At 34.8% G+C, this 18,773-nt stretch overlaps 2 protein-coding genes across 2 annotated transcripts; both read left to right on the top strand.

Moving 5' to 3' along the window:
* Positions 1-7,483: 7,483 nt before the first annotated feature.
* Positions 7,484-9,248, top strand: LOC123308110. The gene is made up of 2 exons (XM_044890658.1): positions 7,484-8,779; positions 8,853-9,248. Exon 1 carries the CDS (start codon positions 8,163-8,165, stop codon positions 8,754-8,756), a length of 594 nt encoding a protein of 197 aa, XP_044746593.1. The 5' UTR covers positions 7,484-8,162; the 3' UTR covers positions 8,757-8,779; positions 8,853-9,248.
* Positions 9,249-12,713: 3,465 nt separating this feature from the next.
* On the top strand, positions 12,714-14,543 carry LOC123306327. The gene is made up of 4 exons (XM_044888289.1): positions 12,714-13,540; positions 13,575-14,047; positions 14,087-14,437; positions 14,491-14,543. Exons 2-4 carry the CDS (start codon positions 13,585-13,587, stop codon positions 14,541-14,543), a joined length of 867 nt encoding a protein of 288 aa, XP_044744224.1. The 5' UTR covers positions 12,714-13,540; positions 13,575-13,584.
* The last annotated feature ends 4,230 nt before the right edge of the window (positions 14,544-18,773 follow it).

Below are 18,773 nucleotides of genomic sequence, written 5' to 3'. Positions count from 1 at the left end.
ATTGGCGATATTACCAAACGGTATACGGTATATAATTTGAAAATAAAATCTTTGTTCATGATTTAAGCATTGTGAACATTTTCAAGTTAATTGATTGAATCTACTACACACAATTTCTCCAAATTATGTACTCCAATTTTTATTGCAGGTGCTAGAATTTTTGCGAGTTATGAAGTTAATGTATGTAAGTACAAGTAGGGTATAAAGAAGTTCAGAAAAGAGTTGATTTATTTCTAAATATCTACTCGAACGTACAACAATATAAAATGAGAATATTCTATATATGTATTATTTTTACTACGACTATAATTTTAAAACTAAAAAAATCTGGAAATGTTTCTAATTTGTATTATCGAATAAATTCATACTTTAAACTAGATAGTAAGAAAATTGAACATAATATATGAATTTTTTGTTTCAGCAGAGTAACAGAAGGCGTTGGAGGGGAGGCAGGGGTAGAAGGGGGAGAGGAAGGGGAAGAGGGAGGGGAAGAGGAAGTAGAGGAGTACCTCCCACATCTCCCCCAACTACTCTACAACAGACGCCAGCGCCGGCGCCTGCAGCTCCTGAACAGGAACAGCATCAGTCGGAGGCGCCTGAACAGCAGACGGAGGCGCCACCGCATACAGAAGAAATGAGTTAAGCCTTAGACTGTCTAAGAGTTAAGCAATAAAAGCAATTAACGGTATTCGATTTTCCTTAATAATACCTTTCTCTCTGCCCTAATTTACCTACTAAAAATTTAAATTTCAATTTGTCTAACCTGAAATGGTTAGACATTAGTCCTGTACTCTTTGTTCAGGCATATTCCATCTTTTTTTTTTGAAGATGGCGAATAATTATTTCGATAATTCGGTAAATTTCGTCTGGTGCTTTTTATATCATACCCAAAATTATTCTCTGCCTTATTCAAAAGCACTTCTTCAGAGGCACGAGGCACGCCTCCTTTATTTTTTGGCAGCGAAGACGATTTTATATTATACAGTAAGTAGTACTTCAGTAGTCCGGGCAGATTTCATTGCCCGGACTATTGAGGCTTAAACTTAAGAAGTTCAAGGGTGAAGGTTTGAAGATACTGTTAAAATGACAGGTAGGTCCGTAGATAAATTCTTGAATAGGACATCATATACCAATCCTGGGAAGAAGGGGGAGGGGACGAGGAAGAAGGGGAAGTAGAGGAGTACCTTCCCCACCTCTCCCAACTACTCCACAGGCCCAGAGGACGCCTGAGACGCCGGCCTAGCAGACGCAGGCCCAGAAGACGAATGAATAAAACGGAACAATAAAAAATATCCCGGCATTCGATTTTCCTTATATCTCTCTCTATCTGATTTTTTTTGTTTCAACAGACTCATAATAGAAGACGTTGGAGGGGAGGAAGAGGTTGAAGGGGGGGTAGGGAAAGAGGAAAGAGATATCCCCCGATCTGGTTTACCGGAGAACAAGGTAATGGAGATGGTCAAAAAATACCCGCCGGTTGAAAATTGCCCTTGGATTGAAGCTCCAAAACTGAATCCTGAGGTGAATGTGGCAATCAATGAGCTGGTAAGGAAACGGGACCAGAGGGTGCAGAAGTCTCAAAATCAGATTGGAGCTGTCATAACGGCAATCGCTCAGGCTCTAAATGAAGCCGTTGAAGAAGAGTCCCCGAATACCAGGCTCACTGAACGCCTAAGCGATGCAGGCAGAATATTAACGGCGCTTCATTTTTGAGGAGTCATCGTTACGCAGAGGGCTGATTCACCCAGGAATCAATGATAAATTAAAGAAGGAACTCAGTTCTACTGCAGTGGATGGGTATCTCTATGGAAATAATCTTGGTGAGAAGATTAAAGAAACCAAGGCCCTAGAAAAGGTTTCAAAGACCTTCAAATTCTTAAGAAACCCACAAAGCAGGTAACGACAAAAGGGAGCAAGCCTTTAAGCTCGAAGGGTCTGCTGCCTGCAGTGCCAATATATGCAAGGAGCAGACGCTTCGAAAGAAGAGCGAATGAATACCAGGGTAATAGGCACACACGACAGAATGGTAAATATTTTATTGAAAATATTTCACTATTCATACTTGATGTTTGATTTTTTTAAAGATCAGGATGCCGCAATTGCATATTAGGCTTGTTCGTAGAGGGGTTCAAAACGGTTGTGAACTGTACAGAGCAAGCGCAAATGGATTTTCGTCCCCCTAAAATGAAATTGCGCTTGCTCTGTACAGTTCAAAACCATTGTGAACCACTCTACGAACAAACCTATTATAATGCACAAAATGCACAGCCGTCCACTTCGAAGTATGTTGAGTTAAAATTAAATAAAAGATCAACTCTTGGCTTATGAGAATATGAGATGCTCCAAAAATATAGGCATTTTGTAATAAGTCATTTTCCTCTACTGCTCAAATTGGTGCCTGAAAGTAGGGGATGCAACAGTTCTGTATGTTTTTCCCAAAATGAAGTTGCGGCCATAAAGGTTGATCCATTAGTGGAGCATTTTTCTCTCGAAAACCGAGCAAGATTTGTCGGAAACATTGTGGAAAACAGACCTGGTCCTCCCTTCTCAGAAGATCCCTGGATATATTACGTAAATTATATTGAATAATATTTTTCAGCATTTTTAAACTTGATGTCTTCAACGCAAAATCTGTCTAATAATCATTGCAAGGGCAACTCAGGATAGAATCTATTGAAATTCATTTCAAGGTCATTGGCGCTCGACCTAAATGGTATGGGGATTTATTTAGTTATACTTTGACTACAGGATTGGTTTCAGTTATCATATTACTGAGCAAAATTCAAAACTACAGCAAAAATATCACGTCAGGTGACGAAATATTGTTATATCATTTACAAATGGATCTACATCAGCTATTGACAAATTCAAGTTGATCGAATCTACTGGAGCTGATTTCGTGCAAATTATGGAACAGTATGATTTTCGAATTTTTAAAGCTTAGCTGCAATAGATTTTGAGCTGTGAATATTCAGTTCGAACTTGAAGGTTTATGAGAATTTGAAAATGAGACAGTCAACCTGTATACCTCAGCCTCGAAGTTGAAGAAGAAAATAAGGTTAATTTGTGATGAGACATTGGTCCTTTTCATAGAGTGTCTGCCAATAACGATCTGATTCAATAGTCTCCAATATATAAAAATTATATGCTCGAAATGACTATAAATTCTGATGAGTACCGATATTTCAAATTCAAAATTGTTCTAGCGCAGGTTTTGTCAGGTGGTTTGATTTAAAAAAAAAACGGTTTTAGCTTGCATTACAACGTTGAGATGAATGAAGGCTTCAAATTCATGACATACGAAGGTCTTTTTCGGCACTTTCCAGATCTTATGGGATGAAGTACTGTGATCAGTCTATTTTTATGTTCTTCTCGAAGACTGTTTCTCCCTTTCATAGGTAAAAGGTTTATATTTATTTCATCGTAGTGTATCACATGAAACTGCCTAGAGAATCATCCAAGCACGACTGCAAAAGATCGATAGGAAAGTGATCAACTTTTCAGTTCACGGTAGCATTCGAAGCATTTCATATACACCCTACGTTGGTCTGAATGCTGCATAGAAGAAACCATTTTTTCAAGGTTTCACAAACCTGAAACATAAATTATGAAATTATCCAACTGATTTACATAACCACCATTATAACCACTACATGTGTTTCTCTATCATAATTGTTCCTTAATCTGTTATTTTCTGTCTTTTATAAATCTGTTGAAAAAATCAAAAAATGAATTTATCATTATATTGCATATGTGAAATTTTTTCGTTTTTGTTTTTCATTGCATTGATATATTTGGCTCATTTGCTCATACATATATTTTCCAATGAAACTTATGTTCATCAGAAGTTATGTATTTATAGCTTGTTTTTATTATTATGATATCTGAAATATCAGCCTGCTAGCTGCAGCCTTTTAATTTAAATTAAGTAAGCAGTATTCAAGAAATCATTTCGAAGATATAGAGGAGTTATTTATACAACAAGCGAGTTAAATGAATGTTGAATAAATATTTATAACTCACGTGTTGTATAAAGAATTTTATTCCACTTCGATTAGTATTCAAATTATAACACTTTTCAGGAATGTAATTTGTAAAATGTCATAAAGAGCAATTGAATATCGCTAGGGCATTCAATTCATAGCAACAACAATAAGATCCGCCCATATTCATGTCATTTTATTTCACTTGTGAATAAAATATTTTTCAATTCTTCGAGATGATAAAAGTCAACTTATCTTTGTTGCTATGAGTTTAATAAAGTCGTTTCTAAACATCAAAATGGAATATAAACAACTATCGATACATTAGAGACTATTGAAAACTATTCGAATATTATTGGCAGAACTATCCGAACTCATTCTTGACTATTATCATTATTAATAATTCGGGCAAAACTATCCAGGCGGACTTTATAACAAGATTTCATTTGTTGATTATTGTTTCCTGAATCGCTCCCGAGCTCCCTTCAAATTCCCACCGCTAAACACTTCTCGTCATACAATTTGAACTACTGATGCAGATAAGCCGCTGAGATGACATAATGAGGGGATGAAAAATTATCACAGCTGAACAACAGATTTCACACTGTTAAATACCGTGGAAGGGAACTCATACCCGGTTTCTGAGCTCATCATTGAACATCATAAGTTGGAAAACTTCAACGCATTGATGAACTCAAACTGGAAACAACAATTCGGAAGAATTGACGCTCCAATAATGCGAGCTAGTCATGAACGGGCGTAGGAAATCCCAGAGAATTCTAAACACAATTGTAGATCGTTTCCGGGCTCATTGTCCCTCGTCAGTATAGTGTAGCGCTGAACGGAGCATGGAATCTAAGGACAATTTTGTAATTTTACAATTGTTTTAAAATAGTGAATATTGAAGTAAGTTAATTTTCTTTATTATGGATTATTCAGATTGGTTAAGTGACATTGATCCTTCAAATATTATGCCAAAATTGAATGATGAAAAATTTCGAAATTCTTTATTGGATAACAGGGATAGAATTTTTATGGCTTCATTTTGTATACAAAATATGTGCGATCCTCACGAATTTTCGGAAAGGATAGCTGTTATAAATCCTAACTGTAACGCTGTAAAATGCTCGGAATTTTTAAAAACTCATAGTTATATAATCAGAAACGTCTCCAGATGGTGCAATTACTATGCCTATGATACCTATTCTGGAACTGTCCTTGATTTGAATAAGCATGAACGGCATACCGAACCCTATGTTCTTAATGAAGGTGAAACGCCATTAGTTTTGCCAATGATCGAGGACGCTAATTTAAATAATGTTTTAGAAGAGATTCCGAAAAATTTTCAGCAATGGTTGAATAAGTATGATGTTGAAAAATTATTGCCACAATTAATTAAGGAAAAAATATGTTCTTCACCTTTGAATAATCGCGATAGATGTTTTATGGCTTCATTTTGTATACAAAATAGCTATGAACCTGTTAGTTTCTGGAATATGATTAGTAAGGTTAATAGAAATTGTACTGAAAATCGACGTGCTGAATTTGTACAGAGTTACGCTTATATAAAGTCCAATACTAACAAGTTTTGTTATTATTATGCTTGCCATATGAAAAGGGGCAGAGTTCTTGATCTTAATAAACATGTAAGGCATGCCGAAGAAGAACGTCCATAATTTCAAAAGCATTAATAAATTCTGTAAAATCGATAAAATATTCCAGAAATTAAATCATTCAATTTTTAATAATATCGTATATAAATTGAAACTTAGTAATTCTGAAAATTAACTTATTTGAATACCTATTTAACATGTGTAATTTAATTTTTAAAAAAGCTATAAGAATGTCGAGACCAGCTACAAGAGGATCGCGACGCGTAGCGGCCAATCAGGAGGATCAAGTATCATCATCTGGCTCAAGTGGGAGGCGTACAACTCAGAAATGTAAGTTAACCTACTCGAATAAAATTTTAATTAATATTATTCTACATATTTAATATATATTTTCGAATTTTTTTTTTTTTTCATTTTTTATAGGTATGCAGTATTTCATCACCGCCTCATTGCCGGAGAATTTTCCCACGACAGAGAACCCCCTTAAAACTTTCAGGAGGAAATTGGAGGAGCAATTGAGGATCACAATACAGGGCGAACAACAAGATCAGCAGCTGGAAATTGTCACGTTTTGTGTTGGTATGGAGCCTTACGAAACTACCGATTTAGATGGAGGTGATTCGGACGAAGAATACATCTCCAATTACAGCGCTAATGGTGAGCTGTTATTTTTAAATCAGTCGTCCAATTCTTCTTTGGATAATCGACTCGCCAAATTTCACATCCATTCTTATACGCAATTCAATGTTAAAGTTGATTTCGAAATCATGAGGCAGGTCGTTTTAAGTATGGATGATGGAAATTGGGCTGCTGGTTTGGACATTCAATCTGTAAAAAATAAGAGCAAAGTCATAAAATATATTACTAAGCTGGATACGAAACCCTATAGTAATATGTCCACTTCAACCTTTTCTTTTCAATGCCAAATATACATGTGGGCGTATAATAGTTATAAAAATCCTTATAATCCGCTCGATCCCTTTGTCGTAAAAAATCAAAGGAGCGCTAATTTTTTACAGTCATATTTAGCCGCATTCTCGCGAAAAATGGAGTCTGCCGTTGTGCCCTCTCTCCAGCCTTTAACTTTAACATATAATTGTCCTTGGACAATAGAGGTTACTAATTGGTTCAACGAAAAGCTGAGGACCTTTCGTCATAAGGATCCTCAGCTATATCTGTGGGGTGACAGTAACGTTGGCAAATCGTATTTTGTTGAAAAAATATTGGTGGGAAGTGAAAAAAGTCAAAGAATATATTATCCTGAGAGATCGAAATGGGCTTTTTCCACGTTGGACGTGTCATTTCACGAACTTATTTTATTCGAGGAAGCTGATTTTTCGAATATTAGCCACGGAAACTTGAAAAGGCAATTAGAAGGATCTTCGTTTTCTGCCGAAGTAAAATATGGGAATCAGGAAGATTTTGCTTGGGAAAAACCCATAATTTTCGTCTCGAACTATCCGCCCCAGCATTATTCCGTAGATCAGGCTCTTCTCAATCGCCTGAAGGTCGTTCATGCGACAGAGCCGTACTTCATAAATTATAGTCGGTGTTATTCCGTGAATATTTCCGAAGAGCCTCGACAGTCACCTCCTGTCCCCGATTCGTCTATAGTGAATAATGTAAATAATGGCGCAAATCTAGTTCCTGATGAATTTACTTCGGCAGTACGAAACTCTCAGGATACTTCATTTTCCACCAATGTTAACGTACAATCTACTAGGCTGAGACCTAACATTAGGCGTCAGGAGAATAGTTGAAAAGGAAAGGTTGAAGTGAAATGTATTAAATAATATAAAAACTGTCCATTCAATAAAATGTTTTATTATTTTCATAATTTTATTATGATTTTTATTTAATTGAAGATATATTCATTGTGCGAATATAAAATTGTCATATTATCATGATATGTTTAAATTATAATAATATTATTAAACGTTTCTCTCCATCTATCTCGTGTATCAATCTTAAAATTTTCTTAGTCCGTCCCTGTTTTGCGGATGGTTCGGTAATGCCTTTTATGGCGGGTAAGGTGCTATGCGATTGTTACCCTTAATATAAATATTTTGTCGTACTGTAAGGGATAGTGAATGACCATTGTTCAATTATGGTGGCGGCATGGTATTGCCGTAAGGAATATGTCCGCATATTGAGTAATCCCGAATTTTGGTTCATAAAATTTATATTTTTTTAAGCCTTTGCTACCGTTTGGGAATACCGTTTATTTTTAAAATAGAATATTTCGGAAATGGAGCGATTGCGGCTATTGCATGTAATTGTACCCGGCGTCGTAAGCTTTAGAATTTTTGTACCCATCCCCTCCGAAATTATTCTTTCCTTTCCGGGGTCGTCCGTATATAAAAAAATGAAATTCTTAAAGTTCTTCATTTCGAAATATTTCTCGTTTTACTCAGTTCCAAGTGTTCGTAACTTTGTGTGCAAATAATTTTCGTAAGTATAATTTTAAAACTTGTAAAATAAAATTATATATCTAACATTATGTCGATTTAATATTAGAAATTATTTTAACCATCAGTTTTTCATTATTATAATTTCATTCAGGAATATGGGTAGTGTAAGAGCGTTCGACGAATTCCTGCACGATATAAACAGTGATGGGCGGTTACCCCGCGAAATCATTAAGTTGTTCTCCAGTGGGAAGATGGTGTATAAGGATAGGGTGGCACTATCCGTGTTCTGCTTGCAGAATCACCTCCAACCATTGGATGTGTGGGGTGCGATACGGGGGGTGAATACCAATTGCACCCAAGTGAGGAGAAAATCTTTGTTGTCTATTTATTATTCCATTAAGGGTTCGAAGGCCACTTATGCCCATCATACGGCATACGACTTATATTCTGGCCAATATCTCAATCTTCTCAAACAAAGGGGGCAATTCGTGCCCCCAATGAATGGTCATTTCACCGTTCGAGAAAAACCTCCCGTATCCGCTCCCAAGACCCCCACACCAAAGCCTCCAACGGAAAAAATTCCGGAGTTAAAGGAGGAATCTTCCTTAAAATCATCTTCCCAGGAGCAACAGGCGGAGATCGAAGAATTTATGATTCTGATGGGGGACTCCATTTATGAGGAGGCAATTCCTAGTACCCCTAGTAAGAGGAGGAGGTCTTCGTCGTCAGAAGATAGCGGCGGGAATTAACAGAGAGGGTTGTCTAGGGCATGGTATATACTTTTCATAATTTATAATTTAATATTAAATAATTTTTGGGTGTTTTACTTATTCTAATATTTCCAGCTGAGGATGGCGGCGCGTAGGAGAGTTTGTTTCAATTGTTGTACGGACGAGGATATAGGATTCCACATGTATAAATATTTTAATACCCGTCATAGGGGGAAGACTTTTATAAGAATTGTCTTATTGTTAATTAACCAGCTGATCATTTCCGGACTTACTGATAGAGAGGATGTTTATAAAATTTTTAATTGCCAGTCGAATGTGAAATGTGTACTCACTTCCTTAGGATCCTTTCAGGAGAGTTTCAAAAGTTCTAAAATTCAGAAATATAAATATTTCGTTCTCACACATATAGATTTCCTCTTTGAAATGGCCAGTCAGTACGAATCCTTTGATTCGTATCTAGTCAATATGAACGACATGGAAATTGGCTCTGTCGAGTTCGAAAAATTATTTCAACATTTCCGCATTTATTCTTTCGAGGGCGATATACGAACTCTCCTGAAAGGTAAATTTAGAAGTGAGCGGTCATATTCGCCTACCATGTTTTGCAAATATCTAAAACGAAAAAATAAGTCCGATGAGCAGTCCTCCTCGTCTGAAAGTAAGTTTTTTTTATTATAACTTAAAATGTATATTATTATTTTTTTTTCAGCTCAACAATCTGATACTCTGAATTATACCAATTTCGACCCTCCGTTTACCTCCACCCTACTCGAACAATCTTCTCAGTACAGAATTCTTCGTAATCGTTGTAAGTACATATATCTCATTTAATTCATATTTTCATCATATTAAATGTTATTTCATTTCTAGCCGTTGAGAAGACCGAATTTTTTCGGAAGTCCAGGAAAAAGCCCTTCATTCCTGTGATTTAACTCTTTGATAGGCTATGCATATCAGGTAAATAATTTTTAAATTATCCGAGTCCGTACCATTCCGTAAATTCAATTTAAAAAATCCGCTTTTTTCATGTGCTCCATCTGTACGTAAATTGCGTAATTGTTAACCTTTTATGGAGGGATCTTCCATATCTAACACTTTTCCAATATTAATTGAATTGATTTAATGAATAATAGTCGTTAATTTTTGAAAATATTTCGTCTTCGTAACAATTGATCCTATATTAATTCATTTAAATTGATTTCAAATTAAAAAAATGATACTGTAACATTTTATCTACTGTGATCAGTAGGTTGGTAATCCATTTTTTCATAGGTCTTTTAAATGGTGTATAAAAAATTCGATGACATCTTGAAACCGCTAAATTTTTCGTACCTCTTCCATTTCAATTCGTTCAGCCAGCGTAATCACATCTTTTGAATTTTTCTAGCTTGTAAGTTGCAATTGCTTTTAAAACTTTTTTATCAGAATTCATCGATTCAATCCTTTTATATTTTTCTGTAATTAATATAATTAATCTATAATTTCCGCTTTTTATATCCGATTTATATATTCGTTCTTTTTCAGCTTGCTGAATATTGACCACGTGCCGACCCAAGGAGCCCTTTTGCTTATTCACTGTAAGTCCAATAAATTTTTACATTTCATTATTTAGAATATCTATATAGAATTGAATTAGAATTTAAAAAATTACCCCTTTGCTATGAAAAATTAATGGTAAGACTTCTATTAACTATCTATCTCTTTTCAGGAAATCAAACATGAATAGGTGAATATGTCCCAAATGTGTAAATTATTACACACTAACCATCCACATGGTGAAGCTATTTCGATCGTCACACCGTATTAAGTCTTTCACTAATATCAGTCTTACGGTGATATCTGCTATGAAAAATTAATGGTAAGACTTCTATTAACTATCTATCTCTTTTCAGGAAATCAAACATGAATAGGTGGATATGTCCCAAATGTGTATATTATTACACACTAACCATCCACATGGTGAAGCTATTTCGATCGTGACACTGTATTAAGTCTTTCACTAATATCAGTCCTACGGTGATATCTGCTATGAAAAATTAATGGTAAGACTTCTATTAACTATCTATCTCTTTTCAGGAAATCAAACATGAATAGGTGGATATGTCCCAAATGTGTAAATTATTACACACTAACCATCCACATGGTGAAGCTATTTCGATCGTCACACCGTATTAAGTCTTTCACTAATATCAGTCTTACGGTGATATCTGCTATGAAAAATTAATGGTAAGACTTCTATTAACTATCTATCTCTTTTCAGGAAATCAAACATGAATAGGTGGATATGTCCCAAATGTGTAAATTATTACACACTAACCATCCACATGGTGAAGCTATTTCGATCGTCACACCGTATTAAGTCTTTCACTAATATCAGTCTTACGGTGATATCTGCTATGAAAAATTAATGGTAAGACTTCTATTAACTATCTATCTCTTTTCAGGAAATCAAACATGAATAGGTGGATATGTCCCAAATGTGTAAATTATTACACACTAACCATCCACATGGTGAAGCTATTTCGATCGTCACACCGTATTAAGTCTTTCACTAATATCAGTCTTACGGTGATATCTGCTATGAAAAATTAATGGTAAGACTTCTATTAACTATCTATCTCTTTTCAGGAAATCAAACATGAATAGGTGAATATGTCCCAAATGTGTAAATTATTACACACTAACCATCCACATGGTGAAGCTATTTCGATCGTCACACCGTATTAAGTCTTTCACTAATATCAGTCTTACGGTGATATCTGCTATGAAAAATTAATGGTAAGACTTCTATTAACTATCTATCTCTTTTCAGGAAATCAAACATGAATAGGTGGATATGTCCCAAATGTGTAAATTATTACACACTAACCATCCACATGGTGAAGCTATTTCGATCGTCACACCGTATTAAGTCTTTCACTAATATCAGTCTTACGGTGATATCTGCTATGAAAAATTAATGGTAAGACTTCTATTAACTATCTATCTCTTTTCAGGAAATCAAACAAGAATAGGTGAATATGTCCCAAATGTGTAAATTATTACACACTAACCATCCACATGGTGAAGCTATTTCGATCGTCACACCGTATTAAGTCTTTCACTCATATCAGTCTTACGGTGATATCTGCTATGAAAAATTAATGGTAAGACTTCTATTAACTATCTATCTCTTTTCAGGAAATCAAACATGAATAGGTGGATATGTCCCAAATGTGTATATTATTACACACTAACCATCCACATGGTGAAGCTATTTCGATCGTGACACTGTATTAAGTCTTTCACTAATATCAGTCCTACGGTGATATCTGCTATGAAAAATTAATGGTAAGACTTCTATTAACTATCTATCTCTTTTCAGGAAATCAAACATGAATAGGTGGATATGTCCCAAATGTGTAAATTATTACACACTAACCATCCACATGGTGAAGCTATTTCGATCGTCACACCGTATTAAGTCTTTCACTAATATCAGTCTTACGGTGATATCTGCTATGAAAAATTAATGGTAAGACTTCTATTAACTATCTATCTCTTTTCAGGAAATCAAACATGAATAGGTGGATATGTCCCAAATGTGTAAATTATTACACACTAACCATCCACATGGTGAAGCTATTTCGATCGTCACACCGTATTAAGTCTTTCACTAATATCAGTCTTACGGTGATATCTGCTATGAAAAATTAATGGTAAGACTTCTATTAACTATCTATCTCTTTTCAGGAAATCAAACATGAATAGGTGGATATGTCCCAAATGTGTAAATTATTACACACTAACCATCCACATGGTGAAGCTATTTCGATCGTCACACCGTATTAAGTCTTTCACTAATATCAGTCTTACGGTGATATCTGCTATGAAAAATTAATGGTAAGACTTCTATTAACTATCTATCTCTTTTCAGGAAATCAAACATGAATAGGTGAATATGTCCCAAATGTGTAAATTATTAGACACTAACCATCCACATGGTGAAGCTATTTCGATCGTCACACCGTATTAAGTCTTTCACTAATATCAGTCTTACGGTGATATCTGCTATGAAAAATTAATGGTAAGACTTCTATTAACTATCTATCTCTTTTCAGGAAATCAAACAAGAATAGGTGAATATGTCCCAAATGTGTAAATTATTACACACTAACCATCCACATGGTGAAGCTATTTCGATCGTCACACCGTATTAAGTCTTTCACTAATATCAGTCTTACGGTGATATCTGCTATGAAAAATTAATGGTAAGACTTCTATTAACTATCTATCTCTTTTCAGGAAATCAAACATGAATAGGTGGATATGTCCCAAATGTGTAAATTATTACACACTAACCATCCACATGGTGAAGCTATTTCGATCGTGACACTGTATTAAGTCTTTCACTAATATCAGTCTTACGGTGATATCTGCTATGAAAAATTAATGGTAAGACTTCTATTAACTATCTATCTCTTTTCAGGAAATCAAACATGAATAGGTGGATATGTCCCAAATGTGTAAATTATTACACACTAACCATCCACATGGTGAAGCTATTTCGATCGTCACACCGTATTAAGTCTTTCACTAATATCAGTCTTACGGTGATATCTGCTATGAAAAATTAATGGTAAGACTTCTATTAACTATCTATCTCTTTTCAGGAAATCAAACATGAATAGGTGGATATGTCCCAAATGTGTAAATTATTACACACTAACCATCCACATGGTGAAGCTATTTCGATCGTCACACCGTATTAAGTCTTTCACTAATATCAGTCCTACGGTGATATCTGCTATGAAAAATTAATGGTAAGACTTCTATTAACTATCTATCTCTTTTCAGGAAATCAAACATGAATAGGTGGATATGTCCCAAATGTGTAAATTATTACACACTAACCATCCACATGGTGAAGCTATTTCGATCGTCACACCGTATTAAGTCTTTCACTAATATCAGTCTTACGGTGATATCTGAGATGATACAGGAGCAGCGTACGGAGGCAGCTATTGAGGAGATTTTCAATTGTGTCTTGAGCATCAAGACCATATTCAAATCCTTCCTGTCGCCGTCTGAAAATATAAGCAGGAAGATGCTCCAGAAATATAGACATTTTCTTATGAGCCATTTTCCTCTTCTATTCAAATTGGGGGATGAAAGTAGGGCTTTCAACAGCTCTGTACGCTTCAGTCCAAGTGAAGTTGCAGCCATTAAGGCTGATATATTGGTGGATTATTTTTCTATTCAAGACCGAGAAAGATTTGTCGGATGCATTATGGAAGACAGACCTGGCCCTCCCTTCTCAGATGATCCCTGTGAGTATAGTATTTTTCATGTTTTTTTACTTATTTCAGCATTTATGAACTTGATGTCCTCCACACAAAATCCTTCCCAGCCGTGTACATCGTCTCAGATATTATTTTCTCAATCTACGTCACCGGTACAGCCAGTCTCCTCCACTCAGCCGTTGACTTCTTCTCATCCCTCATTGACCTTGCCAGCCTCAACTTCAACTGGACATTCTCACTCTGTTCTACACTATGGGTCAACATTATCGTTGCAGGCTCCTGTATCATCTCCTCAGTCGCTGTCTGCTCGGTCTGCCACATCCTTACCGCCTGTATCATCATCTCGGCCAATCTCCTATTCGCAGCAAGTGCTGTACTCTCAGTCAATGTCATCTGGCAGAGTATTGCGATCTAGAGGTAATTTAAAATTAATTATATCTATATGCTGTAACTAACTGAATAAATTTTAGTTGTCCCACCTACTGATGTTAGTCGCAAGAAGTGGCATTCCAGGTTACAATGAGGGAATTGCAGAATATATAAGTTGAAAAAATTAAATCTTTATATATTTCCTATTTTTTACATATTGTTAGTTTTTTAAGAAATTATCTAATAGTCTATCTTTTTTTACAGTATGTGGATCAAGTCGCTAGGAATTGGTGGAGGGACGAGCAGTCTACAGAGGCGATCATATGGGATGCTGATATTTTCTTTGATGGGGGAACAGATTTAAACGATTGAATTGAAAGAAATGCTTTAAACAGAATTAAACAAAAACTTGAAGAATTTCAAGAGAAAGAAAATAGTTTTGCTCTTCAATCAATTGTTTCATTAGAAGTCAATATAAATAAGGTGGAAATGGGTAATGGAGGAAGTTCATACATCAAGCTACCTAAAAAAGTTTCTCTCAAAAAGGCATGCATTAATATCAAAAACAATAACGATGAATGCTGTTTTTTGTGGAGTATTATTACTGCATGCTTACATCCAGCATTCCCACTCGGATAGTGTCGTCATATCCCCACCCAAGCACTATTTTTAATTGTGATGGTATAGATTTTTCCAATCAAACTTGTAGATATACAGAGGTTTGAAATGTTAAATAATGTTTCAGTGAAAGTTTTCGCACTACAAATCGTTAAAAATGATGATTTCATTGTAGTTCTATCTCGTATCTGCAAATCCAAAATTCCACGAAGACATGCCAATTTACTTCTAATTCAGAATATATATAACCATATTGATGATGGGAAAAATGCTCCTATTGATGACAAAATAGAATATCATTATGTGTATATCAAGAACTTGTCGAGGTTAGTGTCGAAACAACTCAGTAAGTCTAAAAAAAATAAGTTCATATGCGATCAATGTCTTAATTATTTCACTACTGAAGAAAAACTAGGCAAACATATCGAATTGTGCTCGAACCATGAACCATGTCACATACAGTTTCCAGAGAAGTCTCAAGTTTTTTTCACAAATTACAGATACAAACAGAGAAGTCCTTTTGTGATGCATTGTGACTTTGAGTCATTATTGAAACCAATCAATTATATAAATTTGAGTTGTTTAAAGTATCAAGAACACAAACCTATCAGCGCAGGTTTTTATTTGAAAAGTTCTTATGAGAAAGACATTTTACCGTCATATTTTGAGAACTATACTGGGGTGGATTCATGGAATGGTTCTCGAATAAATTGTGTGAGATTGCAGATAGGTTACGTGAAACAATTAACCATAAACTCAACTGGTTCATATAGTCGACTTATAAAGCGGATGATAAAATAGTCATTGACCATGATCACATTACTGGAGTGTGCCGCGAGTGAGCTCACAATAGTTGTAATCTCAATTTTAAAAAGTCTTTTATCATACCAGTAATTTTCCATAATCTGGGTGGATATGACGCACATTTTCTTATAAGGAAGATCGCAAAACTGGGTCACGTTTTTCTTTCACCATTGAATAAGGAAAAATATATAAGTTTTACGAAATATGATAAAAATAGTCAATTACAATTCGGGTTCATTGATAGTTTACGTTTTCTCAACAGTTCACTAGAGAATCTAGCTTATTATCTTTCATTGAATCAGTTTATCGAATTGAAGAAACAATTTTTTGATTTAAATGATGATGCATTCAAACATTTGACCAAAAAAGATGTGTTCCCCTATGACTACATCAGTAGTGTTGATAAATTGCATGATACACCTATCATCCATTGTGAAATTCTACAGCAAATTGAATTATGAAGAGATAAGTAATGAACAATATTTACACGCTCAACTAATATGGTCCACATTCAATTGTCAATCATTAAAAGATTATATGATGTTATATCTCAAAACTGATATCAAGCTTTTAGCTGATGTGATCGAACAATTCCGCGATAGCTGATAAAAGAGTATGAATTAGATCCTATTCATTTTTACACCCTTCCGGGTTATACCTTTCAATGCATGCTTAAAATAACAAATATCAATTTAGAAATCATTAAAGATATTGACATATTACTATTCATAGAAAAAGGTATAAGGGGTGGAATAAGTCAGTGTTCAAACAGATACTCTACGGCTAATAACAAATATAAGGGGTCAAAATTCAATGTCAATGAACCTGAAAAGTATTTACTCTACTTTGATGTGGGCTATGAGTCAGTTTTTGCCAAGTGGACAAACACAACTATTACCCCGCCGAAATACACGACACACATAAAGACGCCATTCTGTGCGGAATCACGTATCCCACCTGGATCAGAGTTGCCGAAGTAACTAACTACTCTTTATCATAAACACAATTATATCGTGCATCATAGAACGTTGAAACAAGCCTTGACTCATGGACTTGTTTTGAAAAAGTCCATAGAGTTCTTCAATGCAAACAATCTGCCTGGCTTAAAATGGATATTGACAAAAATACACATTTGAGGCAGGCATCAAAGAAAGATTTTGAAAAAAATCTGTTCAAATTAATGAATAATGCTGTTTGTGAAAACGGTTGAAAACGTCCGGAAGCGTAGAGAAGTTAAGTTGGTTAACAAATGGTATGGCAGATATGGCGCCATTAATTTGATATCTAGCCCTTTCTACAAGGATAGAATGATCTTCGGATAAAATCTAGTCGCAATTGAATTGCAAAAGCGTTTGATCACAATCGATAAACCAATATATGTAGGAATGTCTGTATTAGAAATTTCAAAGATTTGCTTGTATGAGTTTCATTACGATTATTTCCAACCTACTTTCAAAGAAAGTATATTGAATTATGTAGATACTGATAGTTAAACTTGTGAAGTATCAAATCAAAATCCCTATGAGTACATAAAAAGTGATTGTTACGGACGCTTTGATACATCTGACTATCCTAAAGGAAATCCATATGAAATTCCTCAAGTCAATAAAAAAGTATTGGGCTTGATGAAGGATGAAAATAATGATAAGATTATGACCGATTTCATAGGTACAAGATCCAAAATGTACTAATTTCGTGTTGATAAAGAGGAAATAAAAAAAGTGAAGAAGGGCATAAAGCGGAATTAAAAAAGCCTTTCTTTCGATGACTACTTGAAATGCTTGATTGATTCCAACACAAAATTGATAAGACAAAGAAATATTATCTCTAAATGTCATGATGTTTTTTCAATTGAACAGGAGAAAATTGCATTTTGTAGGTGGATAAAAGATAGACCCTACCTAATTCACATTGTACTTTACCTTGGGGTCATTATCGAATATCACCATCCTAGATTCCAGAGAGTGAGAGGGGCAAAAGGTTAAGGATGAATTATGCTGTGTCGGCCATCGAGAGAACTTTCTCATACGAATTTGTCTGAGAAATTCATCAAAAAGAATCCACAAATATGAAGAATTTGAACAGTTTCCAATAAAGGATTGGATGCTCGTGGGACAATTCATTGCACCTTTGATATAATCGAAGTATGGATACTGCATCCTCATCATCATCTAGTGATGGATTGGTTCAGTAGCAAATCCATATTGTGGATAAAGACAAACGAGGGCAATGATGATGATGAAAATCAAGCAGATTTTCATTATAAATGGAATTTAATCAAATTTGATTCATATAATATATGCACAATGAATGGACTTTCTATCAAAGTTTACGTTATGGAATACACAGATAAGACAAGGAAAAATATGTCGCATTGTCTTTATTTGGACACGTTCAGTAAACTGAATGATTATTTTTCAATTCATGTTGGCAGAAGAGCATTGCTGTTGAAAAAAAATCCATATTGATTTGTTCTTACTATAGTTAATGTAACTCTCATTGTGTTGAATCAATTGATTCTGAAATGTACAAAAATGTTTCAGTTTATAATCCTCCTCTCCTTGTCTTTTTTGAAATCATCATCTAATGATGGATTGGTTCCGTGGCAAATCCATATTGTAGATAAAGACAAACGAGGTCAATAATGATGATAAATGGAATTTAATCAAATCTGTTTCATATATATGTACAATTAATGGACATACACAGATAAAACGAAAAATATGTCGCATTGTCTTTATTTGGACACGTTCAGTAAACTGAACGATTATTCATTAATTCATGTTGGCAGAAGAGCATTGGTCTTGAAAAAAATTCATATTGATTTGTTCTTACTATAGTAGATGTCACTCTCATTGTGTTGAGTCAATTGATTCTGAAATGTACAAAAATGTTTTAGTTTATAATCCTCCCCCCTCTTAAATATTTTTCTTTTTCGAAATACTTATCCGATCACTCTATG

Source organism: Coccinella septempunctata, chromosome 2 (genome assembly GCF_907165205.1).
Source record: "Coccinella septempunctata chromosome 2, icCocSept1.1, whole genome shotgun sequence".
In the NCBI taxonomy this organism is placed as follows: Eukaryota; Metazoa; Arthropoda; class Insecta; order Coleoptera; family Coccinellidae; genus Coccinella; species Coccinella septempunctata.
The sequence above is the reverse complement of the archived record's forward strand: the minus strand, read 5'-3'. Positions and strand labels throughout refer to the sequence as shown.